The sequence below is a fragment of the Peromyscus maniculatus genome, chromosome 4, assembly GCF_049852395.1.
Source record: "Peromyscus maniculatus bairdii isolate BWxNUB_F1_BW_parent chromosome 4, HU_Pman_BW_mat_3.1, whole genome shotgun sequence".
Lineage (NCBI taxonomy): Eukaryota > Metazoa > Chordata > Mammalia > Rodentia > Cricetidae > Peromyscus > Peromyscus maniculatus.
In genome coordinates this window covers 12,385,763-12,412,300 of record NC_134855.1, presented here as the reverse complement: position 1 = coordinate 12,412,300, position 26,538 = coordinate 12,385,763, and the positions used below count along the sequence as shown (strand labels likewise).

Here is a 26,538-nt window from a genome sequence, read left to right as displayed (position 1 = left end):
CTCCCAGCTGCCTGTCAGGGGAAACGGGAAGTGGGAAGATGAGCCGCTTGGATGAGTTCTCTGTGTACATCGCACGCACAAATATTTCTCCTAGTGCATCTGTGTAAACATGGCGTATAGCTTCCCAGAGACCAGGAATCCTCAGAGGCAGGGTGGATAAGGCTTGTGTGGCAGGGTACTTTGCAGCCCCTGGTCAGCTGTGCCTCACCCCCACCTCCTTGGCCATGGTGACCAGCCTTTCAGGTCTCACACCTCCGCTCGAGTGGGTCTTTTCGCTTGTCAGAGCGAAGCCCAGGTTTGAGAAGAGAGTCACATCAGAGGCATGATGGCACCCATTATCTCAGCAGAAGAGCCCTTCCCATTTCCTTTGCCTGGGAGACTAGAAAGGGACCTGGCTCAAGGCCAAGGCCTCCGGCCACTCCCTCCATTATTCCTGCAGTCTTGAGAACCAACGGGGAGACATATCTATGCATGTCTCACACCTGCCCAGCCTGTACAGCATGCAAGTGTCATGACAGGGTCCTACGGCCACCCCACCCCCCAAAGCCTGCCCCAGACTCTGGGTACTGGCTGCAGGCCTTGTGTGCAGATCCCCACCCCACCCTCCCAGCACAGATTCTCCTAAAGTGTGCATGGGACTCAGATCGGTCTGGGTGGGTGGGTGGGTGGTGACAGGGAGACCAAGAGAAATCTGAGTGGTGCTTTATGAAGGGGGTACCCAGAAATGCAGATCCCGGAGCAGAAAAGACAGGGCCAATAGGCTACAGCGGCCTTATCCCCTTTGGGGTTGGACACAGTGAGAGCAGGAGACAGGATGGAACCTCTGTTCAGGAATGATGGGAAGAAGGCAGTTGTGGGTCAGGTGACTTCAGCAGGGTGCTGGGCACTTGGGAGGAGGGGCTGGGTGTGTCCTGACTACCCTCAGCCCACGTAGTTCCTTGTCCTCAGCCTTCGTCAGTCCACCTGGGTGCCCGGTCCTGGGGTCTGTTCTACCCCGTGGGTAGCTGGATAACTCTTCAGGTAGAGGCAGAAGACAGGAGTAGTATTGGGGGCTGTTTCTCTCATCCTGGCGAACTGTGGTGCTCTTGTCAAAGTTGTGTTTGAGGAGAGCCTGTGGAATGCGAAGATGGGAAGAGTGTGTTCCCCCCCACAGGCCACTGCCCGGGAGCCCTATAAGGGCTAACTGACCCCGAGGTTGACTGTTGTAAATCTGGACTGTTTTCCACCAGCTCAGCAGCTGGGCTGGGCTGAGCCCTTGATCTCAGATGTCTTCTCCTCCTCTCTGCAGGGCATGCTGATAGAGGGGCCCCCAGGCCCTGAAGGCCCTGCTGTGAGTGTCTGGTTCTATTGCCCTCTGACCTGTGGGAGGTACTGAGGGGGGGGATCTCCCCTCTTCTGCAGCTACCGGGGCCTGGGACTTCCCTGGTTCCTCTTCTGTTCTCACTTAACTGGGAGGGAAGGTCTTTGCCCCGAGGCCACATCTGAAACTCCGTCTTGACTTTATTTTCAATTCCAGGGTCTTCCAGGACCACCAGGAACTACGGGTCCTACTGGCCAAGTGGGTGACCCTGGAGAAAGGGTAAGAGGCCGGTTCAGGTCCAAGACCACATGCTCTGTGGGGCTGTCTGCGCATCCTTCTTCCTCTTGCTTTGGTTCTTCCTCTCTCCTTCCCGCTCTGCCTCCTGCATTGTTTTTCAGTGTGGAAACGACACTAAGAACATCTACTACTTCCTCAAATTGCCCCTCTCCCCAGGGCCATCCAGTGTCACCCCCTCAGATCTTTATGGAGTTGACTCTCACCTGGCCCTGTGCCAGGAGTGTAAGAACCAAGCTGGGTCCAGAGGCAGCCAGCAGGCAGCCCTCAGCAGTGGCCCTACATGAGTGTGACAAGCTTGAAGGACCCTGCTTCTGTGTCTCACGGGCAGCTACTGACCTGGAGCCTCCATTAGTTCTCACGTTAGCCCCTCTTATTAGAAATCAAGCCACTGGCTGGGAAGTTTGTTCTGGGTGGGATGTGAGCCATGCCCTGGGCCGTGAGCTCCTACCGACACTTGGTGGTGAGTCGGAGTACTGCACGCAGCCCGTGAGTTTGCTTCCTTCCTTCCTTCCTTCCTTCCTTCCTTCCTTCCTTCCTTCCTTCCTTCCTTCCTTCCTTCCTTCCTTCCTTCCCTCCCTCCCTCCCTCCCTCCCTCCCTCCCTCCCTCCCTCCCTCCCTCCCTCCCTCTCTTCTTTCCTTTTTTGCCTGGTCATCTAATGAATGTCATCACTAATAATCAGACAGCCAAGTTGCAGACGAGGATGTCCATGTGTTAAGGACAGGCATTTGTCCCTGGAGCTGATTCTTGGCCCAGAACCGTAAGGTGTTTAAGCAGGAGGTAGAAAGGCAGATGATGGTGTGATCTCATGGAAGGGTGTCATGTAGTATGTTCAGCTGCCTATGACCTCTTCCAGGCAGTGGTTGAGGATATCATGGTGGTTTAAGCAACTCTGGATAAATGGTAAAGTTAGGTAGATACAGGGAAGACTGGGAGGGGTCCTGGGTCCACAGCCCCCTATCATGTTGCTTCTTTCTCTGGGTTTCTAGAACATTTCCTGTTACGGAGTCTTGCGCTGCTCTGTGCTTGCTAGCCTGTTTTCTGCTGCTCAGCTCTGTCCTCTTGTCTCTCTGACCAGTTTTCTTCCCTGTCTGCCTGTAGGGTCCCCCTGGGCGCCCAGGTCTTCCTGGGGCTGATGGCTTGCCCGGTCCCCCAGGCACCATGCTCATGCTGCCGGTGAGTGCTGTTAACTGGGGCTGAGGGGGGTGCAGCGGGCAGGCCCTGGAAGGGGTAGGTGTGCAGCGACCTGTGCAGCCCAGGAATGGTGTTAGGGTGGGTGGTCTTTGCAGCTGGTGCAGGTCCACATCGCTCAGCCCGTCATTGGTACCAGGAGGAGAAAGGATGGTCTCACTCTCTGGGTGAGACTCCAGGGGAAGCCTGCCACCAGACTCTCTGTGATACTGGATAGAGTCCCGGCTCCCTAAAGAGTCAACCAGTGACTGGGAGAGAAACAAGAGCTTCATTGGAAGCTACTTCTGTGGTTAGGTATCATCATCTGTGGCTGTGGTGGTTTATTCTAGAGCCTTCTGGAACCCACTGGAGTTGCCATTGAATCCTATGTAATATTCTCTGTGTCTATAACAAGTGGAGGATGGTCCCTCAGGCCAATTGTTCATAGATGAAAGACTCCAGGCTCAGAGAGTAGCTGAAGGCCAACCCGGCCTCAGGTTCCAAACCCAGATGTTTCCTAGACATCTATGTCTTGGTAGCCAGCACCCAACCACTGCTGCTGGCATTGGGGTCTCTGCAGTTGCAGGAGACCATGAGGGGAGGGGCACATGCCCTGGACTCCTGTCCATCCTCTGGAGAACAACTGGGCCCTTGCAGAAGTGCCCGCAGCATGGAGGGTTCTAGGTAGGTCAGGCCTAACAAACGTGGGAAGAAAAGGAGTTAGAGGCAGACATAGGCAGGACTGGACCAGCCCCTCAGCCACCGTGTTCTTAACTGTTTTCCTTCCCTCATCTCCTTCTCTGTGCCTGAGCACTGTGTCTCGGCACTCTAGTCAACACTGTGTCCTGAGGACTGTGTTCAGTTCTGTGTCCTCAGGACTGTGTTCAGCACTGTGTCCCAGGACTGTGTTCAGTACTGTGTCCTCAGGACTGTGTTCAGTACTGTGTCCCAGGACTGTGTTCAGTACTGTGTCCTCAGGACTGTGTTCAGTACTGTGTCCTCAGGACTGTGTTCAGCACTGTGCCCTCAGCACTGTGTTCCCAGGTCCGTGCCCTCAGCACTGTGCTCTCGGGACTATGTTCCCAGCACTAGTTAAGTCCAGTGCTCCTGGGACGGCTGGTATGGAGGAGGATGGGAAGTTGGCAGGTTCTCCTCCCGAGGGCAGATGTTAAAGAAAATGTCATCTGGTGCCCATGTTCTCTTCCTAAGGCCTCAGAACAAGAGCACCAACTGCACTTACCCCCATGTCACACCGAGGGAGACCCCACGTGGAGCCATGGTGTCCCTTGCAGGTCCCTTGGACCTTGCCCTGTTTCTCTGACCCCTGGCTACCCTTTGCCGCCATGAGGGTCTCTGGACCCTCAGGCTGCAAAGCGAAGAAGGCCCAAAGTCGTCTGTGGGCACAGGCCAGGATTCAGATGTCCAGGCTTTCAGGAGGGCTGTGATGGCTGTGGACCAGGGCGGTGTGCCTAGAGGTTCTGGGACTGGGAGTCTCTGCTTTACTTAAGGTCCATGAGACCCACCTCATGCTGGGATCAGGGTGGGTGCCATGTTCCATCCCTAGTGACCCTTCACCTTGCTCTCGCAGTTCCGGTTTGGAGGTGGTGGTGATGCTGGTTCTAAGGGCCCCATGGTCTCTGCCCAGGAGTCCCAGGCCCAGGCTATCCTCCAGCAAGCCAGGGTAAGTAATGTGGACGCCTGGGTTCTGTGTGGTGGAGCCTGGCCCCAGTGGCTGCATGATTGACTCACAGTTTGCCTGGTCAGGAGCATAGGGAGGGTGGGGCCCTCCATGTACAGCTGGAGCATGTAGGGAGCTTAAGGAAAGTTTTCAGGGTGCCCTGTCCAAGGAGAGGGGTGAGAGGCTGCTGGACCTCTGCAGCTTGTCTGACCCAGTGAACCCCTCTTCTGCCGTGTGCAGACATTCACCTCTGGGCCAGGCCTTGCACTTGGGGCTAGCCACGGGGAAAGAAACTCTCAGGGCTCCAGGTGGGGGTGCTAGGTGGTTGACTCAGTCTCCCAGGGCTGGGGTTGGGGTTGAGTGCAGGGACACACCCCAGGCAAGAGCTTGTGGACCCAGGGTCCCTCACTCTGGGCCCAGAATCTTTCATGGACCCCCGAGGCTCTTGCATTGTGTCCAGGGTCTCTCACACTGAGCCCAGGGTCACTAGGTCTGGGTCCAGGGTCCCTTCTGTCCCGAGTGAGCACATCAGTAGATGGCGTCACTAAGAATGTGGCTCCAGATTGCTGACTGCCCGTGACTGGCCTGACGCTGCCCGGTGGGGCGGGCAGGTGGGTGGTCCGCTGGTGAAGTGTGGATGAGGCCAGCATAGAAATCCTTGTTTGGGAAATGGCGATGCCACTCTGTGCAGTACAGAGGAGACATTAGTGGCCAGAGTGCACTGGGTACCTGAAGGACAGTTTCAGTATTGTGTGGTTGCCATGGAACAGAGTAGCCAGTGATAAAGCCAAATCGGATGAGGCTCTCCCTGGGATTAGCTTTGTTGACATGTGCCTGCCTGGCTGGCCTCTTCATCTGTGTGCATTTTATCAAAGCCAACTGAGAGAGGCCTTGAATGATTTTTTTTTTTAAGATTTATTTTTATTTTCTGTGAGTGTTTTGCCTGCATGTGCGTGCCTGGTGCCCATGGAGGCCAGAAGAGGCATCAGATCCTCTGGAACTGGAGTGACAGATGGTTGTGAGCCACCATGTGGGTGAGGAAAATTGACCTTGGGTCCTCTGAAAGAAGTGTTCTTAACCCCTGAGCCATCTCTCCAGCCCCGATTTTTAAAAATATTTTTAGTATTGTTTATTTTTATTTGTAAATTTAAAAACATTTAATATTATATATTTTTATTATTGTGTGTATGGGTATATTTGCACATGTGTGTGGAGGCCTGAGATGAATGTCAGATATTTTCCTCTATTGGTATCTATCTTTATTTTGAGACAATGTCTCTCACTGAACCTGGAGCTCACTGATTTGTGTAGGCTGGCTGGCCAGTGAGCCCCAGGAATCCAGCTGTTTTGCCTTCCAGCACTGGAAACAGAGACAGGTACTGGCACATCTGGCCTTCTACATGTGTGCTGGGAATCCTAACTCAGATTCTCATGTTTGCATAGCAAGCAGTTTGCCACCTCCCTAGCCTCCGGGTAGTTTTAAAATGCAAAATAATCTTCCAAACTTAAGATGGCACTGTGGAGGGGGTTGGAATCCTGCAACAGAGCAGTTCTTGGGGCAGACACGTTGTGCCCGTGTGGCGGCTTGCAGGAGTCACACCAAGTTGAGGGGTAGTGTGTGAGCAGGAGCCCAGGGCCCACAGGCTCTCCCGTGCAACACACACACACACACACACACACACACACACACACACACACACGCACGCACGACCGTACACGCACACGCACATGCACACACACACGTACGCACGCATGCACACGCGCGCACACACACACACACACACACACACACACACACACACACACACACACACACACACACACATCCTTAGTTGCTGGAGAGTTTCTCTCAGGAAATGAAACAGTCCAAATCCACAGGGAAAATATACGCCTCAGCCCAGCCCAGGAAGGAAGGCTACATTTCAGATTTGGTACAAGGGCGGTCCACAAACAGGGCCTCTCCAACAGGGCTGGAAGAGAGGAAGGCACTGGGGACCCTGCCCACAGTGAGGCAGCGGGTTGCACTGACCTCTACCTCTGTGCCCTGCTTCCCAGAACTGAGTGGGTGAGACCTCTGTGAACCTCCAGTCTTTCCTGTCCTAGGCCCCTTTCCCCCCAGGCCACGTGTCACAGGTCAGGAGCCAGAAACCCAGGCCAGGTCCACCCATAGCCCTTTTCTCATCTCGCTCCCTTTCCTTTGCAGTTGGCGCTGAGGGGACCAGCTGGTCCAATGGGTCTTACCGGGAGACCTGGCCCCATGGTGAGTGATTGGCAGGTCTGGGCCCAGTTGGTGGAGAACACTGGATGGCCCTCTGCCCAGCACCTTTGTGCCCAGTTGGGAGCCAGCTCAGACAGGTGGCCTCTTGGAGCTGTTCCATCCCGTTGTGGGAGCACACGTCAGGGGGATGGCTATGTTCACGGTCACTTGAAGTGTTGGGGGGTTCCTGGGAAATAGCCCTCAGTTTAAGCATGGTGGGAGGATGGGGGGTACTCCCTCCCCACCTCTACCCTTGAGCTCCAAGTTCTCCCTGTAAAGCACACACTCTAGGCTACCTTCACTATCACAGGGTGGGGGAGGGGCTGCTGTGCTAGAGGCCTGAAGATGTTCTCAGAGGCTGAGTCCATACAGCTAGGCTGGCTGCACCTTTGGCTCATGAGGAATCAGCTTTTCTGTCTTTCTGGGGTCTTCTTCCTTACAGTTCTGTCCCAGGGTCAAAGGCAACCCCACTGTGTGGGGTGGCGGTGGGGCGGTGGGGCGCAAACCACAAAGCTTGAAGCCTTTCCCTACCTGGTCTAGGTAATTCAGTTTGGCTCTCCTCTGGGGCATCACATTACAGCATGGATGTCATCTATCCAGGGACACTCAGCTGTCATCCAAGTGTCAAATATATGCTCTGGGGACTGGGAGTAGGACCTTACAAGGACACAGCCACCTCCCTGCCCTCCAGGGCTGAGGACTGAACCCAGAGCCTTGCACTTGCTAGGCAAGCGCTTTACCATTGAACTGAATGCCCAAAGACATGGACATACTCAAAGACATGGAATTCTTACACCATTGGTCCCCTGGCTGACTTTGTCATATGCTTCCTCCCACCCCTAGGTCTGGGCTCAGTACCCTGCACCCAGGAGTGAGGCCAGTCTCCCAGGAGGTCTTATCTTGAGCTGGACCATAGGCTATGCGGTGTGCCCCAAGCTGGGGGCTGTCACAAACCGCAGGCCAACTTGTCCTCTCTGGACTTCATGGGCTCTGTGAGCTCCGTCTCCTGGGGCTCTATGAAGAACCAGGAGGAGACTCTGGCAGCTACAGGTCCCCCTGCCTCCCAGACATCATGCTTTTCCCTTTGTCACAGCAGGCAGGCCAGCCTCGTGATGAGGGGCTCCCCGCCTGCTCCACACACAGTATCCACCCAGGGCAGCCTTGCTGTGTCCTGTGTCACTTGTCTGAGGACACACTAATCCGATTCTGTCTCCTTAGGGTCCCCCTGGGAGCGGAGGCTTGAAGGGTGAGCCAGGAGACATGGGACCTCAGGTACGTGTAAACTTACCTCTGCTTTGCTCTCAGGAGGGTAGCTCCTGGTTGCTGGGGTGACCCCATTCTTCAACAAAATCAGGAAGAGTTGTCCTTTGATACCATAGCACAAGCTCTCTGTGCTATCTGTCAATAACCCTCACTTAATGCAGGAGCTGTGTCTTGTCCCCGAGATGCCCACATGGGGGCAACTGGGACAGCAAAGCCTTAGGCTAGGTTGACAGGCATGGCGATGAATGTTCTCTTTCCTTAGAGGAGAGACATGCCCTGATGCTTTGTCCTCTGATTTCTGGCAGGGTCCGAGAGGCGTGCAAGGTCCACCTGGACCAACAGGGAAGCCTGGAAGACGGGTAAGTGCTAGGGGCTATGAGCATGGGGACAGCATCTGTGCCCAGACCGAAGGTAGACTGTCCCCTTCAGCGCCTCATTGTCCCATGTCCACATCCAAAGCTGTCGCTGAGCTGCTGCTTCAAAACAAATGCTGTGTCCAGGGGTGAGATGGCTCACCTGTCTCTACAGCCATCTCCCAGACAGGTCACAGCAGTTGGATCCACATTGTTGATGGTTGATAATAGGCCTTGTCTTTGGGGACACCTCGTGCCTCCTCTCTAGAAATGGCTTCCTCAGCTCCCGCTCAGGCCTTCAGCCCTCTAGCCTCTTGGGATTTCCTGTTGAGAATGGTGTCCTCTTGCATGGATCCAGCTGGTCTCCTCAGGAACACAGCTGCTACAAGATGCCACACTATTTAAAAGTGATGACCACGCTCCGGGAAGGCTAGAAAAGTCTTAATTAACCTGTCCTGTTCCTACAAACAGAGCTTCTCATGTGTTTCATATAGAGACCCTACCACTGTCCGCATGGCCTCCGTACCTGACCATGAGCCCACAGGCCACACCCCCAACCATGATCAGTCATTTACAGGAGACGGGAAAGAAGAGGCGGGTGTGCCTCCCGAGTGAGCAGGGGCTTGGCAGAGTCCCTGTTCCCTTGTGCCTTTCCCTGTGGTGACTGTAGCCTTTATAGCAGACTCTGAAGGTCCAGGCTCGGCCTTCAGTCCCATGGCAATCAACCAGGCACCCCAAGGCTTGCTTTTGAATATTTTTCATGTCTGGGAAGCAAGTGTGAGAGCTGACAAGATGGGTGACCATGCAGACCCTGCCTCTAGGTCGCTGTGTGGTCTGAGTGGGACACACATCCTCTGGTCCGCTCTCATACTCAGATGGACCTAGAGAGGCCTTTATTATTCCCAGGAATCTTTGGTCTTTAATTTCCTTCCCAGTAGTAGCAAAGAGCTGAGCTTCCTATGGTCATCAGCATGTCACTGGAGCCACAAAAGCAAGCTCCCCGTCCTGGGCCCCCCAAATCCCATCACCTTCTCCAAGCCTCTAGGACAGGCAACGTCAGGCTCCTGGGCAAGTCCTAATGAGACAAGCACCACATTCTTATTTGTTGGCCAGTGGTTATGGTATGGCATGACCTCGGGCTATTGGATCTGGGTCCCCTGTCCAGTCTGATGACACCACACAATTGCCCTTGGTGGGAGTGCTTTCCATGATCTCCTCCCTCAGTGTGGCTTGCTGGGAAGCTGCTCCCAGAGGATGTGGCAGGATGCTTCTTCTTCCATATGGATGGCTTGTCTTCTCTGTTCTAGGGCCGTGCTGGGAGTGATGGAGCTAGAGGCATGCCTGGACAAACAGGCCCCAAGGTAGGCTGTCGCCCATACCTCCTCATGTCAGGGGACCACATTCACCGTCATCCCTCACATTATGGTGATGACATAAACCATCATGTTTGACGAGTGTGACTATGGGGAGTGCTGACTCACTTGGATGAGTCTTTCCGGGGTGTGTTGTGGAGACAGATTGACAAGTGGATTACGTAGGCGAGAGTCAATCTCTTTAAAGGGGCAGGTGTCCTCTTCATATGGGCAGTGAGTGAGGTGGGGTGGCTCCAGTGGTGAGAGAGCCCCTTGGGAGTGTGCGGGTAAGCAGGCCACACCCTTGGAATTATGAGTGGCCCGATGATCCCAAGTCTATGGGACATGAGTCTTCCTGTACTGCCTTAGGAAGTCAGGGCCTGGACCTTGTGGGGTGGGTAGACACACCTGTGGGTGAGCAGGGGCTCCTGTGCATGCATAGCATTTGTATAGACACGTGACAGCTGTTTTCCCTCCTGATGCTGTGGATCCTGGGTTCACCCCTTTCCCCATGATCCTGCCTGGGTCACCAGGAGCTGTCACTGTTCCGTACATCTGTGTTGTGTCCCCTGGTTCCAAAGTCCTGGATGCTTCCGGTGAGGCCTGAGTTAATGAACACTGACGGCCCCGTGGATGACAGGAGGAGGAGAATCTTACCGTTCTGTCAAGTAGTTGATGACCTTTTAACTACAAAGTCATGAAAAGCCTCAAATGCCCTATTCTCGATTTCATTCTACCTGACTTATACACCCACCAGGTGGGATGCTGATCCTGGGCTCCGTGAGGCTGGGGGGCAGGAGCCAGGGTCCCTGCAGGTGAAGATGCTGGGGCCTTCACCAGTGAGTGTGAGCATCGGTGTGTGACACAAGGCTGCAGCCATCAGGACAGATGGGGCCGCTCCAGCAGAGGGCGACTCAGAGCAAATGAACACAGGCAGTGGCCTTTGATGAACCGCATGTCTACATTCCCAAGGATGCCCTGGCCTTGGCATGGGGACGGCACTGCCCCTCCCTTCCCAACCTCTGCCTCACTGGGAGAGAGGAGGTAGCATGTGCAGACTCCACAGTGGCCTGAGGCAGGAGCCCTGTGCAGGGGCCATGAGAGGACGCTGGGTCCAGGGTGCCGAGTTAAGGGTGCCACTACGAGGTCCTGCTGTCTGGGGGTGTTTGATGCAGCTCTCTTGTCCTTGCAGGGTGACCGTGGCTTTGATGGCCTGGCTGGGTTGCCGGGAGAGAAGGGCCACAGGGTGAGTATTTGCTGTGGGATTTGGGAGGGTCTTTTCCTTCCAACAGGCTCAGGTTCCTTACATGGGGCCAGGTTCCCCCATTTCACGGTGTCCCCATGTAAAGTACTGTGACTGCTCATGGAACTGACCCCTGAATGAAGTCCCTGTTGATGTAGATCTAGCCCAGAGAAGTTAGATTTCCTACTGCAGTTTATGAGCAGGCCCAGCAGGTGCCTCACCCCAGGGCATCATGGGGAACAGAGAAGTGAGAGAATACGTGTCTTAGAACTAGTTTTAGAGCCTTCTGGAGCCCACTTTCTACCTAAGGGAGGCTTGGGGAATCCAAGCAGTTACCATCTGCAAACTGCAGAGTCCGGACACTAAGGCTGTGGCCCTGGGATGGTGGGGCAGTATCGAGAGCCTGCTGCTAAGGAGGGCTGGAGTTGGCCACCATGGTGCCTGCCCACCTTACTCACCCCCAGCTGGGAGTGGATCCTCTCTGACCTGCTTTACCTTGAAGTGAGTTTATTGGTCAGTTTTAGCATTGTTTGGGACATCCAGGTACATGTGTATGTGTTACACACATGTACACAGATACCTTCATAGGCATACGCACAAAGGCACAGGGAGACATATTCATCCACACACATATGCATATACACACATTCTTAGCCACACACATGCATACACATAAACACATATTCACAAGCGCACACATGTGTATAGACATATACAAACATGGAGACATATGTAAGCGTAATCAGATAAAACCCAGATATATATGCACACAAGCACACACACACACAGACACAGGCATATAGACACCCATATGCATATACATGTATATACATAGGAGCATACAAGTATGTAAACAAGTACACATGGGCACAGACATTCATACTTATCCAGTCACACACATACATACAGACAGACATGGATATATATACATGCATATACATACATGTACATAGGGATGCAACAGTACAATTATGCATATCGTGGGCAAACTCACAGCCACCAGTGGCAGTCTTTGGGGGTAGGAGGTGGGTGTGCAGTCCTTTCACCTACTGATGAGAGCACACATTGAGCGCCTGCTACAGGCAAGACCTGGAACTGCAGGTTTTCGTGAGGTAAGTTAGCCCTGACCCTCAAGGATTCTTGGTCCAGGGTGGTACCTTTCTGTGGTACCCTCCCTTACACTGAGTGCACCATGTGCCTGGATGTCTGTGTCTCCCGATAACCCTGCTAGGTGTTCAGTCTGGTGATTCTGCTGCCATAAAGCTTAGGGGCTTGGGTGCAAGGTTCTGTGGCCAGCCTCTGGACTGACCACATATGTCCTCCTCCCAAGGGAACTAGCCTGCAAAACTGGGGGTGGTCAGGGTCAGACTTCAGGGGACAGAGAAAGGGGCTTGGGACTGTTGTAAACAACCTGCTGTACAATGGTTAACACTGACCCTGGTTGACTTACTAGGGTGACCCTGGTCCTTCTGGCCCGCCCGGACTCCCAGGAGATGATGGAGAAAGGGTATGTATCTCAGCATCCTTCTTTCTGTAAGTGTGGGCCTGGCAGGGTCGGCAAGGGTGCTGGGGAAAGGAAGCATGCATGTTGGCCCAGGGAGGTGGCTGTGTGCTCCCGAGACTGAAACAAGGCACAAGCATTCATTTTACCTTATCCTTCTTGCCAATGAGGGTCAAACTGTCATGGGTCTCAGAAGCAGAGCTTCTAACTATAGGAGGCAGGTGTCCTGGATCCTGTGGAGGGGAGATGCCAGGGGCTTAATGAGCTCTGCATCTCTGCTGATCTCATCTAAATGAGGTGTCAGATGGAGAAGCAAGGGCTTGAGGAGGGGGGCGGGCAACGACTACTACGACGACGACAAGGAAGTCATTATCTCTGGCCCCAGAGGTAGGGAAGGGCAAAGCAACTGAATATAGGAACAGAAGAGGGAGGGAAGGGCTGGAGTTGGGCTTCTGTACCCAGAGGGCTCCTCACTGTCCGCCCCAAGCATCTTCGAGGGGCTGGAGGCTAAGCTCATACTCAGGCCACAGCACAGAGGCACATGGCAGAGAATGCGTGACAGGATCTATGGGCTCCTCGCACCATTGTTGGGAAGCTCAAGAACCCCAGAAAAGTGGGAGAGATGCACTGTCCTCTCCAGATTTCAGACTTTGCCAGGGAGTTCCCCCTGTCTGGGCCTTGGCCTAATCAGCTGTAAGCTGAGGAAGGAGAGGGGTACTTTTGGATGCCCACCCTCTTGATTTAGGAAATGCTGGTGTGGGTTCTAGCATGCATTTATATGCTCATCTATGTTTCATGTGCACTGTGTTTTGTATGTGCAAAAGTGTATTCCTAGGTGTGTGTAAATATAGATAGATAGATAGATAGATAGAGATATAGGTATGTATGTATGTATGTTATGTGTGTGGCTGCACAGTTATGTCTCTATGAGTAGATGTATTGAATGTAGGCACACATGAGCATGTGTGCAGGCAGGCTGTATGTGAACATGTATGTCTTTGTGTGTGAGGAAGGCAGGAGAGCTGAGCTGTGTGAATTAGAGACATGTCTTGGCTATGCAGCCATGGGTGTGACCCAGTGGAACCAGGGCAAACATCCCATCTGGAATCAGGAGGAAAAGGCTCTTCTGAGTTTGCTGCTTTGGACCCTGGTGGACCCTGAGCTCAGGGCAGTCTGTCTGGAGCTCCTCTGTCCCTCCTCTGATGCCCCTGTACCTCAGTTTGTTACTCATGAGGGTGGCCAAGGCCTTGAACTCCATAAGTGTTCTGCCTAGCTGCCTTTGCTGCAGCTATGAATGTAGCTGGCAAGCAGGGCCTGCTTCCAAGCCTCACTGTTCCCCTGCAGTACCTGCACCCTTTCCCTTGCAGCTCCAGAGTGAGGACAGGAGCCTCTCCTAAGGGAGCAGCATTAGCAAGGCAGCATATCCTGAGCAGAGCAGGCAGAACCCTGCTGTGCAGTACTAGGGGATGGCCTCTGGGTATCCAGGCCTCATAGTGTGTCCCTAAACATCCTCTTCTTTCTCCTCCACAGGGTGACGATGGAGAAGTTGGGCCCAGGGGGCTTCCCGGGGAGCCTGTAAGTCGCTGATGGGTGGGACTCTGGGCCTCAGCTGCACAGTAACGAATTGATGGGTGTGGAGTAGATTAGAGAGCTTGCTCTGAGGAAGGAGGCAGGTGACATTTGCCCAGGAAAGAAATGAAGGAGGACGCTAGGGGCTGGGCAACTCTAGGGAATGTCCACTGACCCTTTTTACAGGAGGAAGCTGGGCCCTGGAGAGCTATAGAAAATGCCCAGGGGCATCATAGTTCCAGGGGAATTATGCCAGGTACCCAAGTGCGGCATGGAGGACATTCAGAAGTTCTGTGGTGGGCATCCTTGTGTGCCAGAGTAGACAGGAAGGCACAATATGGTGGATGTTCTGCAAGAATCACAGCAGGCAGCTTAGTCACCTGCCGGGCATCTAGGACATCATGATAGGTGTCTGGGATGCCATGGCAGGTGTCCAGTCAGCATCCATATAGTGGGTGCTGGGACAGTCAAGGGGACTGAATAGGCCTAAGCTTGCCCCAGGTCTGGCGACTGCACCCTCCAGGATGGTGCCTGACCCACGGCAGGAAAAGCTCCCTTCAGGCAGCCAACTTGTATTTAGGCTTGAAGCAGATTTCCATAAGGGTGAAAGGACATTAATTACCTTTCATTTACTGATGCTCAGAAACCTACCTTCATTATCCAAGTCAGGCGGCCGTTTGCATCTGGTGAAGCTAATTGATGAGCTCTGCCATAAGCGCCGCACGGGGCAGAGCGCGGGATCGGCATGCTCAGGTTCATTTGGGATGAAATGATACCCTAGATGTCTGATTGGCCGCTGAGGAGGATCCATCAGCGCTGCTCTCCTTAGCACACACATCTAAGCAGTGCCTTCTGGGTTATTAGCATCTCGAAAACATTAGTAAGACTTAAGTATTAAAATAATGAAGGAAGCATTTAGGACGCCGAGAATGTGAGGAAAGGCTGTTTGTGTTTTTCCATCTAAAAAGGTTCTGTCAAAATCAAGGGCACTTGAGATCCAAGTGCCTTGGGTGAAGCCTATAATTCCCAAGGTGGGCAGGTCTCCTACAGCCCCGTATCCACCCCAGACATGGGTGGTGCCTCAGACCAGGCCCTCTGTGTAGGGTTGTGCACAACCCTTCAATGCCCAGGAGAGGCATGGTGGCTCTCCCGAGCAGCTGTCCCCAACAAGGCCCTGAAGTTCCTCGCAGGCCTTTTGTCTTCTGACCCTGTTCCCTGATCCCTTGACCTCTGTAACCCCAGAAATGACAGCATTGTGTGTCACTGGGGAGAGAGACTGAAGAAAAACTCAATGATAAACAATGGATCCAGCAGAGCAATGTAATTTCGTGAGTTTTCTGTAGAGAGATTTTGTGCTCACCTCCCTGAGGTCAGGGGCAGGTGGACGAGAAAGACCCCTTCACTGAGGACATTCCTGATGCCCAGCTGAGCCCCTCTATTTCAGGAAGCCCCTGATTCTGGTTCCCAGTGTCCAGGTCGAGAGGAGGATGGGATCAGTGGGGCACAATGGCGTCCCTTTCAGGCTTCTGGCTTCACCAGCTAAGCTCGGGGTGTAGAGTACTGGACATGGTCTGTGCAGGGTGAGAAGCAGAGCACACAGGCAGGGCAGTCCTCCAGCTGGGGCTCACTTTTCCTTGTCCCTTCTTCTTGCAGGGACCACGTGGTCTGCTTGGGCCAAAAGGGCCTCCTGGCCCTCCAGGACCTCCGGTAAGTTCTGTCACCTCTTGGCATATGTGTCCACATTGTGGCGCCAAAAACCCTCTGACCTAGCCAGTGGTACTGGGGCCGCGAGGCCATGCTGACCATGGTGTGAGGCCGTAGGTGTGAGGGGCTGTGGGTCATTCATACATGAAGAACCAGAAAATGGCTAGGTAGGGTTGAGGTAGCCAGACTTGCAGCTCTTCTAGACTTTCCCACCTCCCTTTCTGGCACACTGGCGCGTGTGTGTGTGTGTGTGTGTGTGTGTGTGTGTGTGTGTGTGTGTGTGTGGTCATAAGCAATGCCTCAGGATGCCACATTGTCCCTCTGCTTCAGAGACCTTCCAGAAGCTCTGTTGGGAGTTCTGGAAGGAGGCGAGGCTCTTGGTTCTGATTGGGGCTCTGTTTCGGTGGGTCAGACTGGCCCTACCTCTTCAGCTGATCTGAAAGATTTTTCTAGAGTTCAGGATCTGCTCATATGAGGATGCTGGGGCCCGACGGCTCAGCTAACCTATGGGGAAGGGTCTGTAGCCTTGGCTGTGGGGGATGGAGAGTCGAGCCTGTCCTTTCCTGGGAGAATGTCCTGCCAGTAGTCACCTCAGGCCCATGTCCAAGCATATGGAGTGGAGTTGCTCATTCTGAGCTGAAACATCTCTTTTCTTTATCACTCTCCTGCAGGGTGTAACTGGTATGGATGGCCAGCCCGGCCCGAAAGGAAATGTGGTGAGTCCCAGGGGTCACATGACCTGGCTTTTGGTGATGGTCTGTGGGCACAGTCCATGCTTGGCTGTGGAGGTCTGTATCAGCTGGGAATTGGGGCAGGAGAGTGGGCACCTTAGCCTCTGGCCCACGGCTCGGTGCTGCCCTCTGGTGTCAGAAGCCTCTGGTGTCAGAATTTCAAGTTGGTATTTGTTATCCAAAGCTAGGAGTCAGTTCCACCAGGAAGTGGGTCTATTAGCTCTATATCTATTTCAAGGGCACACTTTTCTACTAATAGAATATTTCCTGCTCAGCTCCTGGCACACTTTCTGCCTGGAAGGGTGTTGGGGTGTGAGTGCGAGTCCACACCCCCCTTTCAGAGTCAAGTATTAATCCTAAGGGTGTGTAAGGATCTGCCTACTTTCAGTGGTGAGTCTGCTTTTCCTGGACGCTGTTCCCACACCCTGACTTCTGGGGGCCGCTGCTGCACAGTTCAGAGCGGGAGGAGAAGATGAGAAGTGAAAATGGGGTTCCTCAAAAGGGGGTGTGATACCTAGACCCTCTTCTCAGGGCCTCTACCTCTGTTTTCCTATAGGGTCCCCAGGGAGAGCCCGGACCCCCTGGACAGCAGGGTAATCCTGGTGCTCAGGTGAGTGTCCTGGGAAAGGGTAGCTTGGAGCATCGGGTGGGGCACAGATTCTGGTGTCTGGGAAGACAGACTTCAGCTCTGCCACCAACACAGTTGGTGCCTGGAATGAGGGGTGATCAGTGGGAAGATGGTGGAGGATGAGGAGGGATCCTCTGGTCAGTCTCCTCATCCCCCTGTTGTTTCTTCCCCCTAGGGTCTTCCGGGCCCCCAGGGTGCCATTGGCCCTCCAGGAGAAAAGGTAGGTGGGACAGCTGGGTGCGTCAGAGGGACTTCCTTGCCCATGAGCCATACTTCCAGGCCTGGGGGATCTGCTGGCCTTCATTAGCAGGCATGTACACCTTGCTCTGCAGAAGGCCCCCAAGCTTAGCCCTCTGGGAACTAAGCATGTCAGCCTCAGAGAGGCTCTTAAATCTTTCCTGTTAATTGATTCATACTTCCACTCACTCTCCATCTATGTGTGGAGGTGCCAGTTTTAGCAAGGGGCGAGAGAAGGGAAATCCCCAAACCAGCACACACTGTCGAGTATGAACTATCAGCCATTTATTGGAAATTCAGATTAAATTGGGCATCTTATTTAGTTGAGTTTTGGTAAATTTGGCACATAGACTTCTAGCACTTACCATGTCCTGGGACATTAGCCCTTCCAATGGCATCATAGAACCCAGGCATGGGTTGTTTCAGGAAATGCAAAATGTCTAGGTCATGACCAGCAAGACGCACTTCAGAGTGGTTCTGAGGGCACCCAACTCCTGGGGGCACTTGTTGAAATGCAGACAGCCAGGCTGTGCTAGACCTGGACCTTGTTGAGAATGTCATGAGGTAGTGGGTGGTCCAGTGGCCCTGTGACTGCCCCGCCCTGGGAGCGATTCCACGGGTGCCATTGGAGGGGACCTGAGGAAGGCACTGTGCCAGGAGCAGCTTCAGAAGGCTCCCAGGAAACCAGCATCTGCTCAGGAGATGTAAGGGAGAAGAAAGATTGGGGGTGGGGTGCTCCCATAGCAGAACTGAAGGTTCTGGTGAAGGAGGCGCCTCTTTGAATGCGGAGAACTGGATGCTGGGAGCAAGGACCACAGCAGGCCTCCTGAGTGACAATATCTGAATTATTTGGGGGGACTGTGGAGAAGGGCTGACATGCCAGGAAAGGAGGAAATATCAAAGGTGTTTCCTCACGCACTGTCTGGTTTGTACTAGGGTCCTTTGGGGAAACCAGGTCTCCCAGGAATGCCCGGCGCTGATGGACCCCCGGTGAGTAGTGCCCCCCATCCCTCTCCAGGAAGCCCCTGTCGTCTCCAGAGGGGAACTGGGAGCTTCAGTTGTCCTGAGCCACTGTGGGTAAAGCTCATGTGCTCTGGTGCGCTGTGCTGAGTGATGACTAGATTGTGGACAAGCTTTCACACCACGTTCCTGTCACAGAGGGGATGTGACGACACAGTGGGAGCGTGACTTACTTGTTAGGGTGTGCGAATCAGTCCCCCGAACTCAGCATCGTGTTTGAAACCGTGAGGAGTACCGGGCTGGGCTCCAAGCCGCCACACGTGTCCCCGGTGTGGGAAGTGAGGGGCAGGGTGTGCCAGAGGTATTTTTAGTGTTCACACACTGAGTTTGAGGGGAAGCTGTTGGGAGGGGGGGGGGTATGTCTGCAGTGAGCACAGCTGGGAGCCAGATTAGACAGCGGCTGGAAATAGCAAGTGAGTGGCAGGTCTAATCTGGGGGGCGAGCTGTGCAGAAAGGGGGGCGCCCAGAAAAGAAAGCAGTTAGGGTGTGTGTGTGTGTGTGTGTGTGTGTGTGTGTGTGTGTGTGTGTGTATCCACAGCTGCCATTCTGCCTGGAGATGTTGCTGGTTTGAGGGGATTTTAATTTTAAATTTAATTTAAATATTTTTAAAGGAAATTATTAAATCCACCCCTCCAATTTCTCTCCCTCCCCCAACTATCTCCTCCCGGCTCCATGTGCTCTTTAGTGTTTAGCGAAACTGAAAGGATGTATCTCAGAAAGCAAGATGAGATACATTAATTATTTATGACAGTTCCGTTTATTGTTTTAATAACACCATTAAAAACTAAATACGAGGGATGGGGGGGGGGGGCTAGGGGAATACCTCCGTGATAAAAGTGATTGCCGCACAAATGTGAGGACATAGTACAGATCTACAGAACCCATGCAAATGCTGAGTGGTCCCAGCATATATGGTGTCCACATATAATTCCAGCTTTGGTAAGCAGAGGCGGGGGCGGGGGCGGGGGGGAGGGGATTCACCCCAGCAAGCTGGGTAGCGAGACTAGTCCTGTCAGCAAGCTCTGGGTCGAGGTGACCTTGCCTTAGTGATCAAGGGGGACTCCTGACACCAACCTGGAGCCTCCGTGTGCTCTCACACATACATGTGCTCACCTACACACAGCTAGACCACACACTCACATGCAAAAGTAGAAAAAGAAAACAAAAACTGAATGGGGATGTTGAGTGTGCCAATGGCAAGGGAATGGTCCACCATGATCTGTCGACTCCTCTCCACGCCGAGGGTCACGTGGGCGTCTTAGACCCCACGTTATCTTTAGTGGGTCTGAGAAGACAGGTGTAGTCACTGCCACCTCCGTGTGCACATGTGGGGAGTTCAGGAGCCAAGTGACTGGTGTCTCACCGTGTGTCACGTCTGTCCTTGAACTGTCATTTCTTTTGTGCTGCAAAAAGAAAAAAATGATGATGCAAACGAACGACAGGTTTTCTAGTGGACAGTGAGGTGAGAGAAGCAGCAGATAGATGGCTCCATCCCATTCGCACCGGCCAGCACAGGTCACGGGACCATGGTTCCCTGGTGTCAGATTCCTGTGGTGGGTGATCCCCACAGGTGAAAGTCTGATGCCGTGTGTCACGCATCTCCTGCAGGGAAGAGATGGTCTGGGTGTGAGTGGCTGTGTCCTTCCCACAACCAGACAGGTCTCTGGCCTCAGTAGACCTGGCTGGTTCTGGCCTGGGATTCCTCTCCCTACACTGAACCCAGGTCCCTGAGCAAGGCCTCCTTTTACATTCTGTGGGTGGGAACCAAGAGCCCCCTGGCCCATAGACTCTCTATTTCTGTTCCCGGCTGTATTAACTTCTTCTCTGGTTGTTGTGACACAATGCTTGGCAATAACAACTTGAGGAAGGAGGTCTTCACAGTTGGAGGGAGGTGCGGTCCATCATGGCGGGAAGTCACAGCAGCAGGAGCCCGCAGCAGCTGGTCACATTGTGTCCCTATTCAGGAAGCAGAGAGAGATGGATGCTTCTTTTTATCCAGTCCAGAACCCCAGCCCATGGCTTGGGGTCACCCATAGGTAGGGGGAGTCTTTACCTCAGTTAACCTAATCTAGAAACTCCCTCACAGACAGGCCTGGGGGTTTGTCTCCCAAGGAATCCTACATCCTGTCAATTCCAACACTGGAGCTTTAAAACGTGCTGTGGGAGAGGACTGCTTTCTCCCCGGGAAGGGCCCAAAGATGGCAGATGGACTGGAAAGACACTGGGATCCTAACCAGATCCAGCTGTCCGTGTGTTTGGAAGGGAGGGAAGATGGATGGCTCTCCTTATAAAAGCAGCTTACTGTTGATAAACCTTGAAGAGGCCAGCTTGTGCTGAGGCTGTTTTACTCTAGTATTTGTTTAGTTTGGTTGTGAAGAAAGAGTGATTGACAGGCCAGGGAGATGGCCCAGTTAGTAAAGTGTTTATCCCAGGATGCGTAGAGGCTGGGCATAGCGGTGCATGCCTGTAATTTGGGGGCTGAGAAAGAGGAGACAGGAAGGTCCCTGGGCCTTCCCAGCCAGCCAGTCCAGCGAATCAGAGAGTTCTAGGTTCAATAAGAAACCCCCTTTTAAAGGTTAGAGTGGACAATCAATGGAAGAAGAACCTGCTGTCAACCTCTGGCCTCTACACACAGTCACGCACATGTATATACACTCCCACAAACATGCACACAAATGGAGGGAGAGAGGGGGAGAGAGGGGAGAGGAAGGGAGGGGAGAAAGGGGGAGAGAGAGGGGGAGAGAGGAAGGGAGGGGGAGAGAGGGGGAGAGAGGAAGGGAGGGGGAGAGAGGGGGAGAGAGAGGGAGAGAGGGGGAGAGAGGGAGAGAGTTTCAAGTCATACCTAGTGCCCTGAAATGTGATTAATTCTCCACAGCACACAGCAAAATGATGGGTAAATGGAGCCAGTAAAAATAAAATGTGAATGAATATCCAAGGTTTGGAGAAAGTGCTCATGATCCAGTATTAAATTCGGATCATATTATAGCGGCCCACTTTGTATGCACACATGCAGAGAAAATGGATGGGAAACCTGTGCCCCCGACCAGCCTCGTGGCTCTGCATGGTGGGCTGTGGAGGAGTTTAATTTCCTTTTCCGCTCTCCTAATTGTCTTCAATGAACATATATTACTTTTTTAATCAGAAAAATATCAGATACAAATAATTTAAGCTTTATTATTTTTCCATTATGAAAGAAACATTCACTGTAAAATATTGGGAAAATGTACACTGGCAGAGAGAATGCAGCCTCGCCTTGCACAGCAGGAAGATTTGTCAGTGTTAAATTTTCCTCTCTTCTCCTCAGCCTCCTGGTTAGAAACATGAGCCCTGGGCCTCCCCACTGCGGTACTTCCTTCTAGAACACAGCTGACACCCATCTAAGGCATCTGGTCAGCCATGGCAATGGTGCCCACCAGCTGCTACTGGGCACACTCTGCTTGGTGCTTGCTCAGCGCCTAGGGAATCTCTCCTTGGTGTCTCTGAGGACCTCTGTGGTATAAGCATGTGCAGTCTCCCACACGTCCCTGAAGGAGTTGCACACAGAGGGGGCATCTGGGTCGCTGCATGTGTCACAGAGATCCTGGCATATGACCTCTCGTAGTGCCCGCCCACCCTGGTTCCGGAGCAAATCCATGTCTGTGGCTGGTGGGCACTGAGATGGAGACCACAGTTACCCTTCTGGCTGCCCTGAGGTGGGACACCCTCTCCTTGCTCTCCACCAAGAGCCTCTGGTGCCTTAAACATGTTTGTCATTTCTGCAAGGCAGGGGCTTGTCCCCGGGGCCAGAGCAGCGGGGACTGTCCACCTCGGGGTGCCCCAGCTTTTCTCAAAGCTCTCTGGGCTCCCCACATAGGAACTTTGTGTCCAACTCACTTGCTAAGCTCTTTGCAAAAATCAATTAAGAGACGCAACGGAGCACATGGCCAGCTGTTCCCCAGGAGATGAGCCTGTGTCTAGGGCCCCGGGTCTTTCACCCACTCAAGCTAGAACATGTGTCTGTCATGTCATTGTTCACAAGAGGGAGCGTGGGCCCAGAGAGGGCCAGCATGCACAATAGTTTCAGTGAATCCAGAGGTAGAAGCGAGCCCCTTCTCCATTGCCTGGCCTCTGTTTTCTGGAAAATGGTGGTGGGACTGCATGTCCATAGATGGGCAGTCTTTTCACTTTCTCTACCCGTGGCTTGCAGTTTGTGAGTTTAGGGCTCTAACCCCAGGGTCAGCCTGGTGAGGCAGAGCCTATGCTGCGTTCTGGAGGATGTAATTAGCCCAAGTGTGGCTAGGTGGGAGGTGACCAGAAGACACAGGTGCCTCTGCAGGGCCACCGCTCACCTTGGCTTAGTTTCCCAGGCCCCAGGGACCCACTGAATGCGACTGAGCAAAACTGGGGTGCTAATGCACTCAGTCAGGTGAAAGATGGGCCTCTTTCTACCCTACCTGCCCTCAGTTTCCCCAAACAGCCAGTTACTGTTGTTTGACAAACAATGTGGCCCTTGCTGGTCCTGGGGACTCGGGATTCTGATCCTGAAGGTTCTTTTGGCTGGTGTGACCTTGAGTGCTGGCATAATCTCCTCTGTGGTCTATGAAGTCTGCCCTGGAGGGTAGGCTGGTCTCAGGCTGGGTGGTTGCTGTACCCTCCTCAGCTCACATTCATGTCCCTTCCATGACCAGCCAACTGGAGGGCCACACTGCTTCTCCCCATTTTGCAGATGAAGCAGCGGAGGTCTGGGGACTGGAAGTAACTTGACTGCCTGTCCAGACATCTCTGCCTCTCTTTTATTTTCCTGGGCAGAGCTAGAGGACTGTGACGTAAATGCTGCAGAGGTAGGTGGCCTCCTTCTGAGCAGGTGGCTAACTAATGAAGACCTTCTCTCTTATGACAGGGGCACCCTGGCAAAGAAGGTCCTCCAGGAGAGAAAGGAGGCCAGGTAGGTACCCACTGGCCCCTGCTCCCACAGCCAGTCTCTGAATAGGTCTCCCAGGCAGGGTGGAGGACCGTGCCTGCATTGTAAGCTCTGGTCAGTTGTTGAGAAGGTCTTTTGACTGTAGAAGGATGTCATTTTCCTGAATAGAATACCCCTGTTCCCCTCAGCTCAAAATTGCTTCACCACAAGGTGCCTAAGATGAGGACATTTTTCTTTGTCTTTTCTCAACCCAGCGCTGTGTTCATGTACATGGCTATCTCTTTCCCATCCCCTCCTGATCTCCTGGAGCTGGACACAGCATCTGATTGTCCTCAGACAATTTTGCTCTTTGAAAGGCACCACCAGCTTCCTCCATCATCAGCATCAGTATCAGTGTGGACCTCAGGCAGGGCCTCCTACATAGGCCACAAAGCTGCTTTGCAGGGTCCCATGGAGGATGCCCAGGTGCTCACACCTGAAAGGAGCTAATGTTCCTTCCCTTTGGTTTCAGGGTCCTCCTGGCCCCCAGGGTCCCATTGGCTACCCGGGTCCCCGAGGAGTCAAGGTAAGAGGGACTGTACAGCTCTAGGTCTTCCTGGGAGTCCGAGTGGGATGGGTGCACAGCCCTGGCTGGTTCCTGGAAGTTCCTCTGTGGTTAAGCCCCACTCCAGACACTCTAGTGAGGCCTGGCTCCCCAGTTCAGTGTACAGATACTGGGACCCTGGACATCAGATCTGAGCAGGTGAAAATACAGCCTGCCAGCAAGGGGACAGACTGATACAGAGCAGGGGACTAGCTCCTAGTCAGCCTGTGAAGAAGCAGGTGGCACTGGGCCATCCTCTTATGTTTACCGTTTGTCCTACCAGGCTGATCTCAGGAGCCTCTCCTGGGGGTAGATCTCATGAAGCAGGGGCATGGCCAGCCAGGGGAAACCCAGAAACAGTCCTTTGAGCCACTGCCATGTTGGAAAAGGGAAAAGAGCAGCGTGTCCTCTCAAATCCCTGGGAGGCAGGGTTTATGGGAGATGTCCATTTGTTTACAATCATGTTTCTGCTGGTAGAAATTCCTGGAACCTTGTTAAGGGACACGGAATGCCAGAGCAATATTGAGAGCAACGTCCCTTTTGTCCCTTCAGCACTAACTGTGTTTGCTCTGAGCTGCAAGATTTAATCTCGAGTTCCGAGGTTCCCAGGGCGAAGGCACATTCCTTTGTAGAAGATGAGTGTGGACAGGGCCTTTTCTTCCCCCATAACAGGGACTTAGCAGCATCTCGAAGCTCCAGGCTTCCCACCGGCAAAAAAAGATAACATTTCCTCCCTTCAAACCCGACATGAAAGGAAACACAGGTGTGCCCCGTGAGTGTGCACATGTACACAAGCGCAGGCACACAGATGACTTCTTAGGTTTGAAGACTTTACAGAAATATGATCAAGGCTGCTGCAATCACCCCCTCTACTTTGTGGCACTTTCTCTCTGTCCAGTATTGCTGCAGACCCAAAGTACACAACTGCCCTGGGGAGGGAGGAGGGAGGAGAACTCGGGACCTCAGTGTTCAGAGACTATGCAGGATCTCACCAAGCATGGTGCCCCAGTCTAGACTTGAACCCAAATGGCCCTGCTTCCGTGTCTCAGAAACGGGAACATCCCTCAAGAGCGACCTCTCAAGGACAGCAGCCTTAGGCAGGTCAGGTTCCTCCTTAAGCATGCTTTTCCCAGCAGAATGCCTAGCGAATCCTGTAAGGGGGATAATTGAGCAGCGCTGTTGATTATGGGAGCTCTATGCGTGTTTATCTTACAAATTCCTGTCGCCCACCCCAAGCCTTTGGCAGATCCTATACATGGCTAATTGCATAAGGCTTCCTCTGCAAGCTGAAAGGTGTTTACTTTAAAATGTTTATGGGGAATGCTCTTATCTATCTATCTGATTAAAATTCACCCATGACATGAGCAATCCAGTTAGACTTGGAAGCAGAGGGAAAAGCAAGATTTAAGACAGTTTCCAAAAGAGAAATAGATGCTCCCGCTCCTTGCGCTCTTGAGAACAGAAGTGATGCTGGCCACCTAGTGAGTTCCAGGCCCATGGACACAGCAGAGGTGGGGGTGCTAGCTGTCACTATTAGGGTAGTTCCTTGGCTAGGGAGGTCTGGTCCTTTCCTATCTAAACTTCTCCCTGAGAAAGGGTTCTGCCGTGGCTTATCCGTCTGCTAAGAGAAATTCCATGATCAGGGGTTTTGAAATAGAGGCTGGAGGTCCAAGGTCAAGGAGCAAGTAGGTTCATCATTTGGTCAGAGCCGCTTCCTGCTTCACAGCCCGGGTCTTCTCACTGCGGCCTCTGAAGGCAGACAGGGCTGGCCCCCCACCCCCTCCCCTCCTCACTAAGAGATGAACTCAGGGCCTTGTGCATATCTGATGAGCACTCCGCCAGCGAGCTAAGTCCCCAGGCCCCTTTTCACTTTTGGTTTTGAGGCAGAATCTCACTAAGCTGCCTAGGTGGCTGGCCTTAAACTCAGGATCCTGCTTAAGCCTCAGGAGCAGTTTGGATTACAAGTCTGTGCCAGCAGGGCTGGCCCTGAGAGTTCTTCTCTGCCAGGTTCTTGTGATTCTGTTTCTTCCCTCCATGGACGTGCCTGGAAGAGTGAAAGGGATGGGTGGGGCTTGAACAGCCACTGGAACAGCCCACCCACTGTCTTCTTCTCTGGGGACTTCCAGATTCCCAGAAGGTATCTCAGGAATGAAGAGTGTTCAGAGACCGTGAGCTCCTAGGCAGCTGGCCAGACAGGGCATATTGTGCCTTCCTGGGTCCTTTGGACCACAGATGTACTTAAACTCCTGTTGCTTGGGTATTTAGGGCCAGCCTTGCTCACAGACTGTGTGTGGACAGGCGTATGTCAGATGTCTCCATGTCTGCTCTGGGCCCCCTGCATTTTTTCTGTTCCGTCCACCTGAATTAATTAATTAATTAATTAATTAATTAATTAATTAATTAATATTCAGGTTTGAGCAAGCGCAGAGCAGACTCCCTAGAGTCGGCACCCCTTCTCCAGGACCTTTTCCTTCTTTAGTAGCCACCAAGGGCCAGGGGCTGCTGCCCTGACAGACTGGGCACCTCCACGTCAAACCACATCTATTTGTCCAGTGCCAGGATGAGTGATCTATGAACAAGAGTTGCTCTGACCCAGCTGCCACCCAGATTCTCCCTGCTCCCTGGCTGTCCATTTCACATCCCAAGTCATGCATCATGGGATGCCGAGTAGGGATGTTGCCAACAGTGGGCTTGTCTCCTGATGCTCCGAGCACTCCCTCCCTCCAGTGGTTAAGCTCTCACGGTACCTGTGCC

General features: G+C 53.2%; 1 protein-coding gene across 2 annotated transcripts in view; it reads left to right on the top strand.

Moving 5' to 3' along the window:
• The window catches only part of Col5a1 (collagen type V alpha 1 chain), a 156,456-nt gene that overhangs the window by 73,719 nt on the left and 56,199 nt on the right, over positions 1-26,538 (top strand). For both annotated transcript variants that reach the window (XM_015986637.3, XM_015986638.3), the window contains exons 10-27: positions 1,289-1,330; positions 1,517-1,579; positions 2,697-2,771; positions 4,354-4,446; positions 6,647-6,703; positions 7,919-7,972; positions 8,269-8,322; positions 9,624-9,677; positions 10,861-10,914; positions 12,365-12,418; positions 13,943-13,987; positions 15,635-15,688; positions 16,357-16,401; positions 16,973-17,026; positions 17,220-17,264; positions 18,218-18,271; positions 23,181-23,225; positions 23,713-23,766. In XM_015986637.3, the coding sequence (XP_015842123.2) occupies positions 1,289-1,330; positions 1,517-1,579; positions 2,697-2,771; positions 4,354-4,446; positions 6,647-6,703; positions 7,919-7,972; positions 8,269-8,322; positions 9,624-9,677; positions 10,861-10,914; positions 12,365-12,418; positions 13,943-13,987; positions 15,635-15,688; positions 16,357-16,401; positions 16,973-17,026; positions 17,220-17,264; positions 18,218-18,271; positions 23,181-23,225; positions 23,713-23,766 (996 nt within the window). The remainder of the gene's footprint in view (positions 1-1,288; positions 1,331-1,516; positions 1,580-2,696; positions 2,772-4,353; positions 4,447-6,646; positions 6,704-7,918; positions 7,973-8,268; positions 8,323-9,623; positions 9,678-10,860; positions 10,915-12,364; positions 12,419-13,942; positions 13,988-15,634; positions 15,689-16,356; positions 16,402-16,972; positions 17,027-17,219; positions 17,265-18,217; positions 18,272-23,180; positions 23,226-23,712; positions 23,767-26,538) is intronic.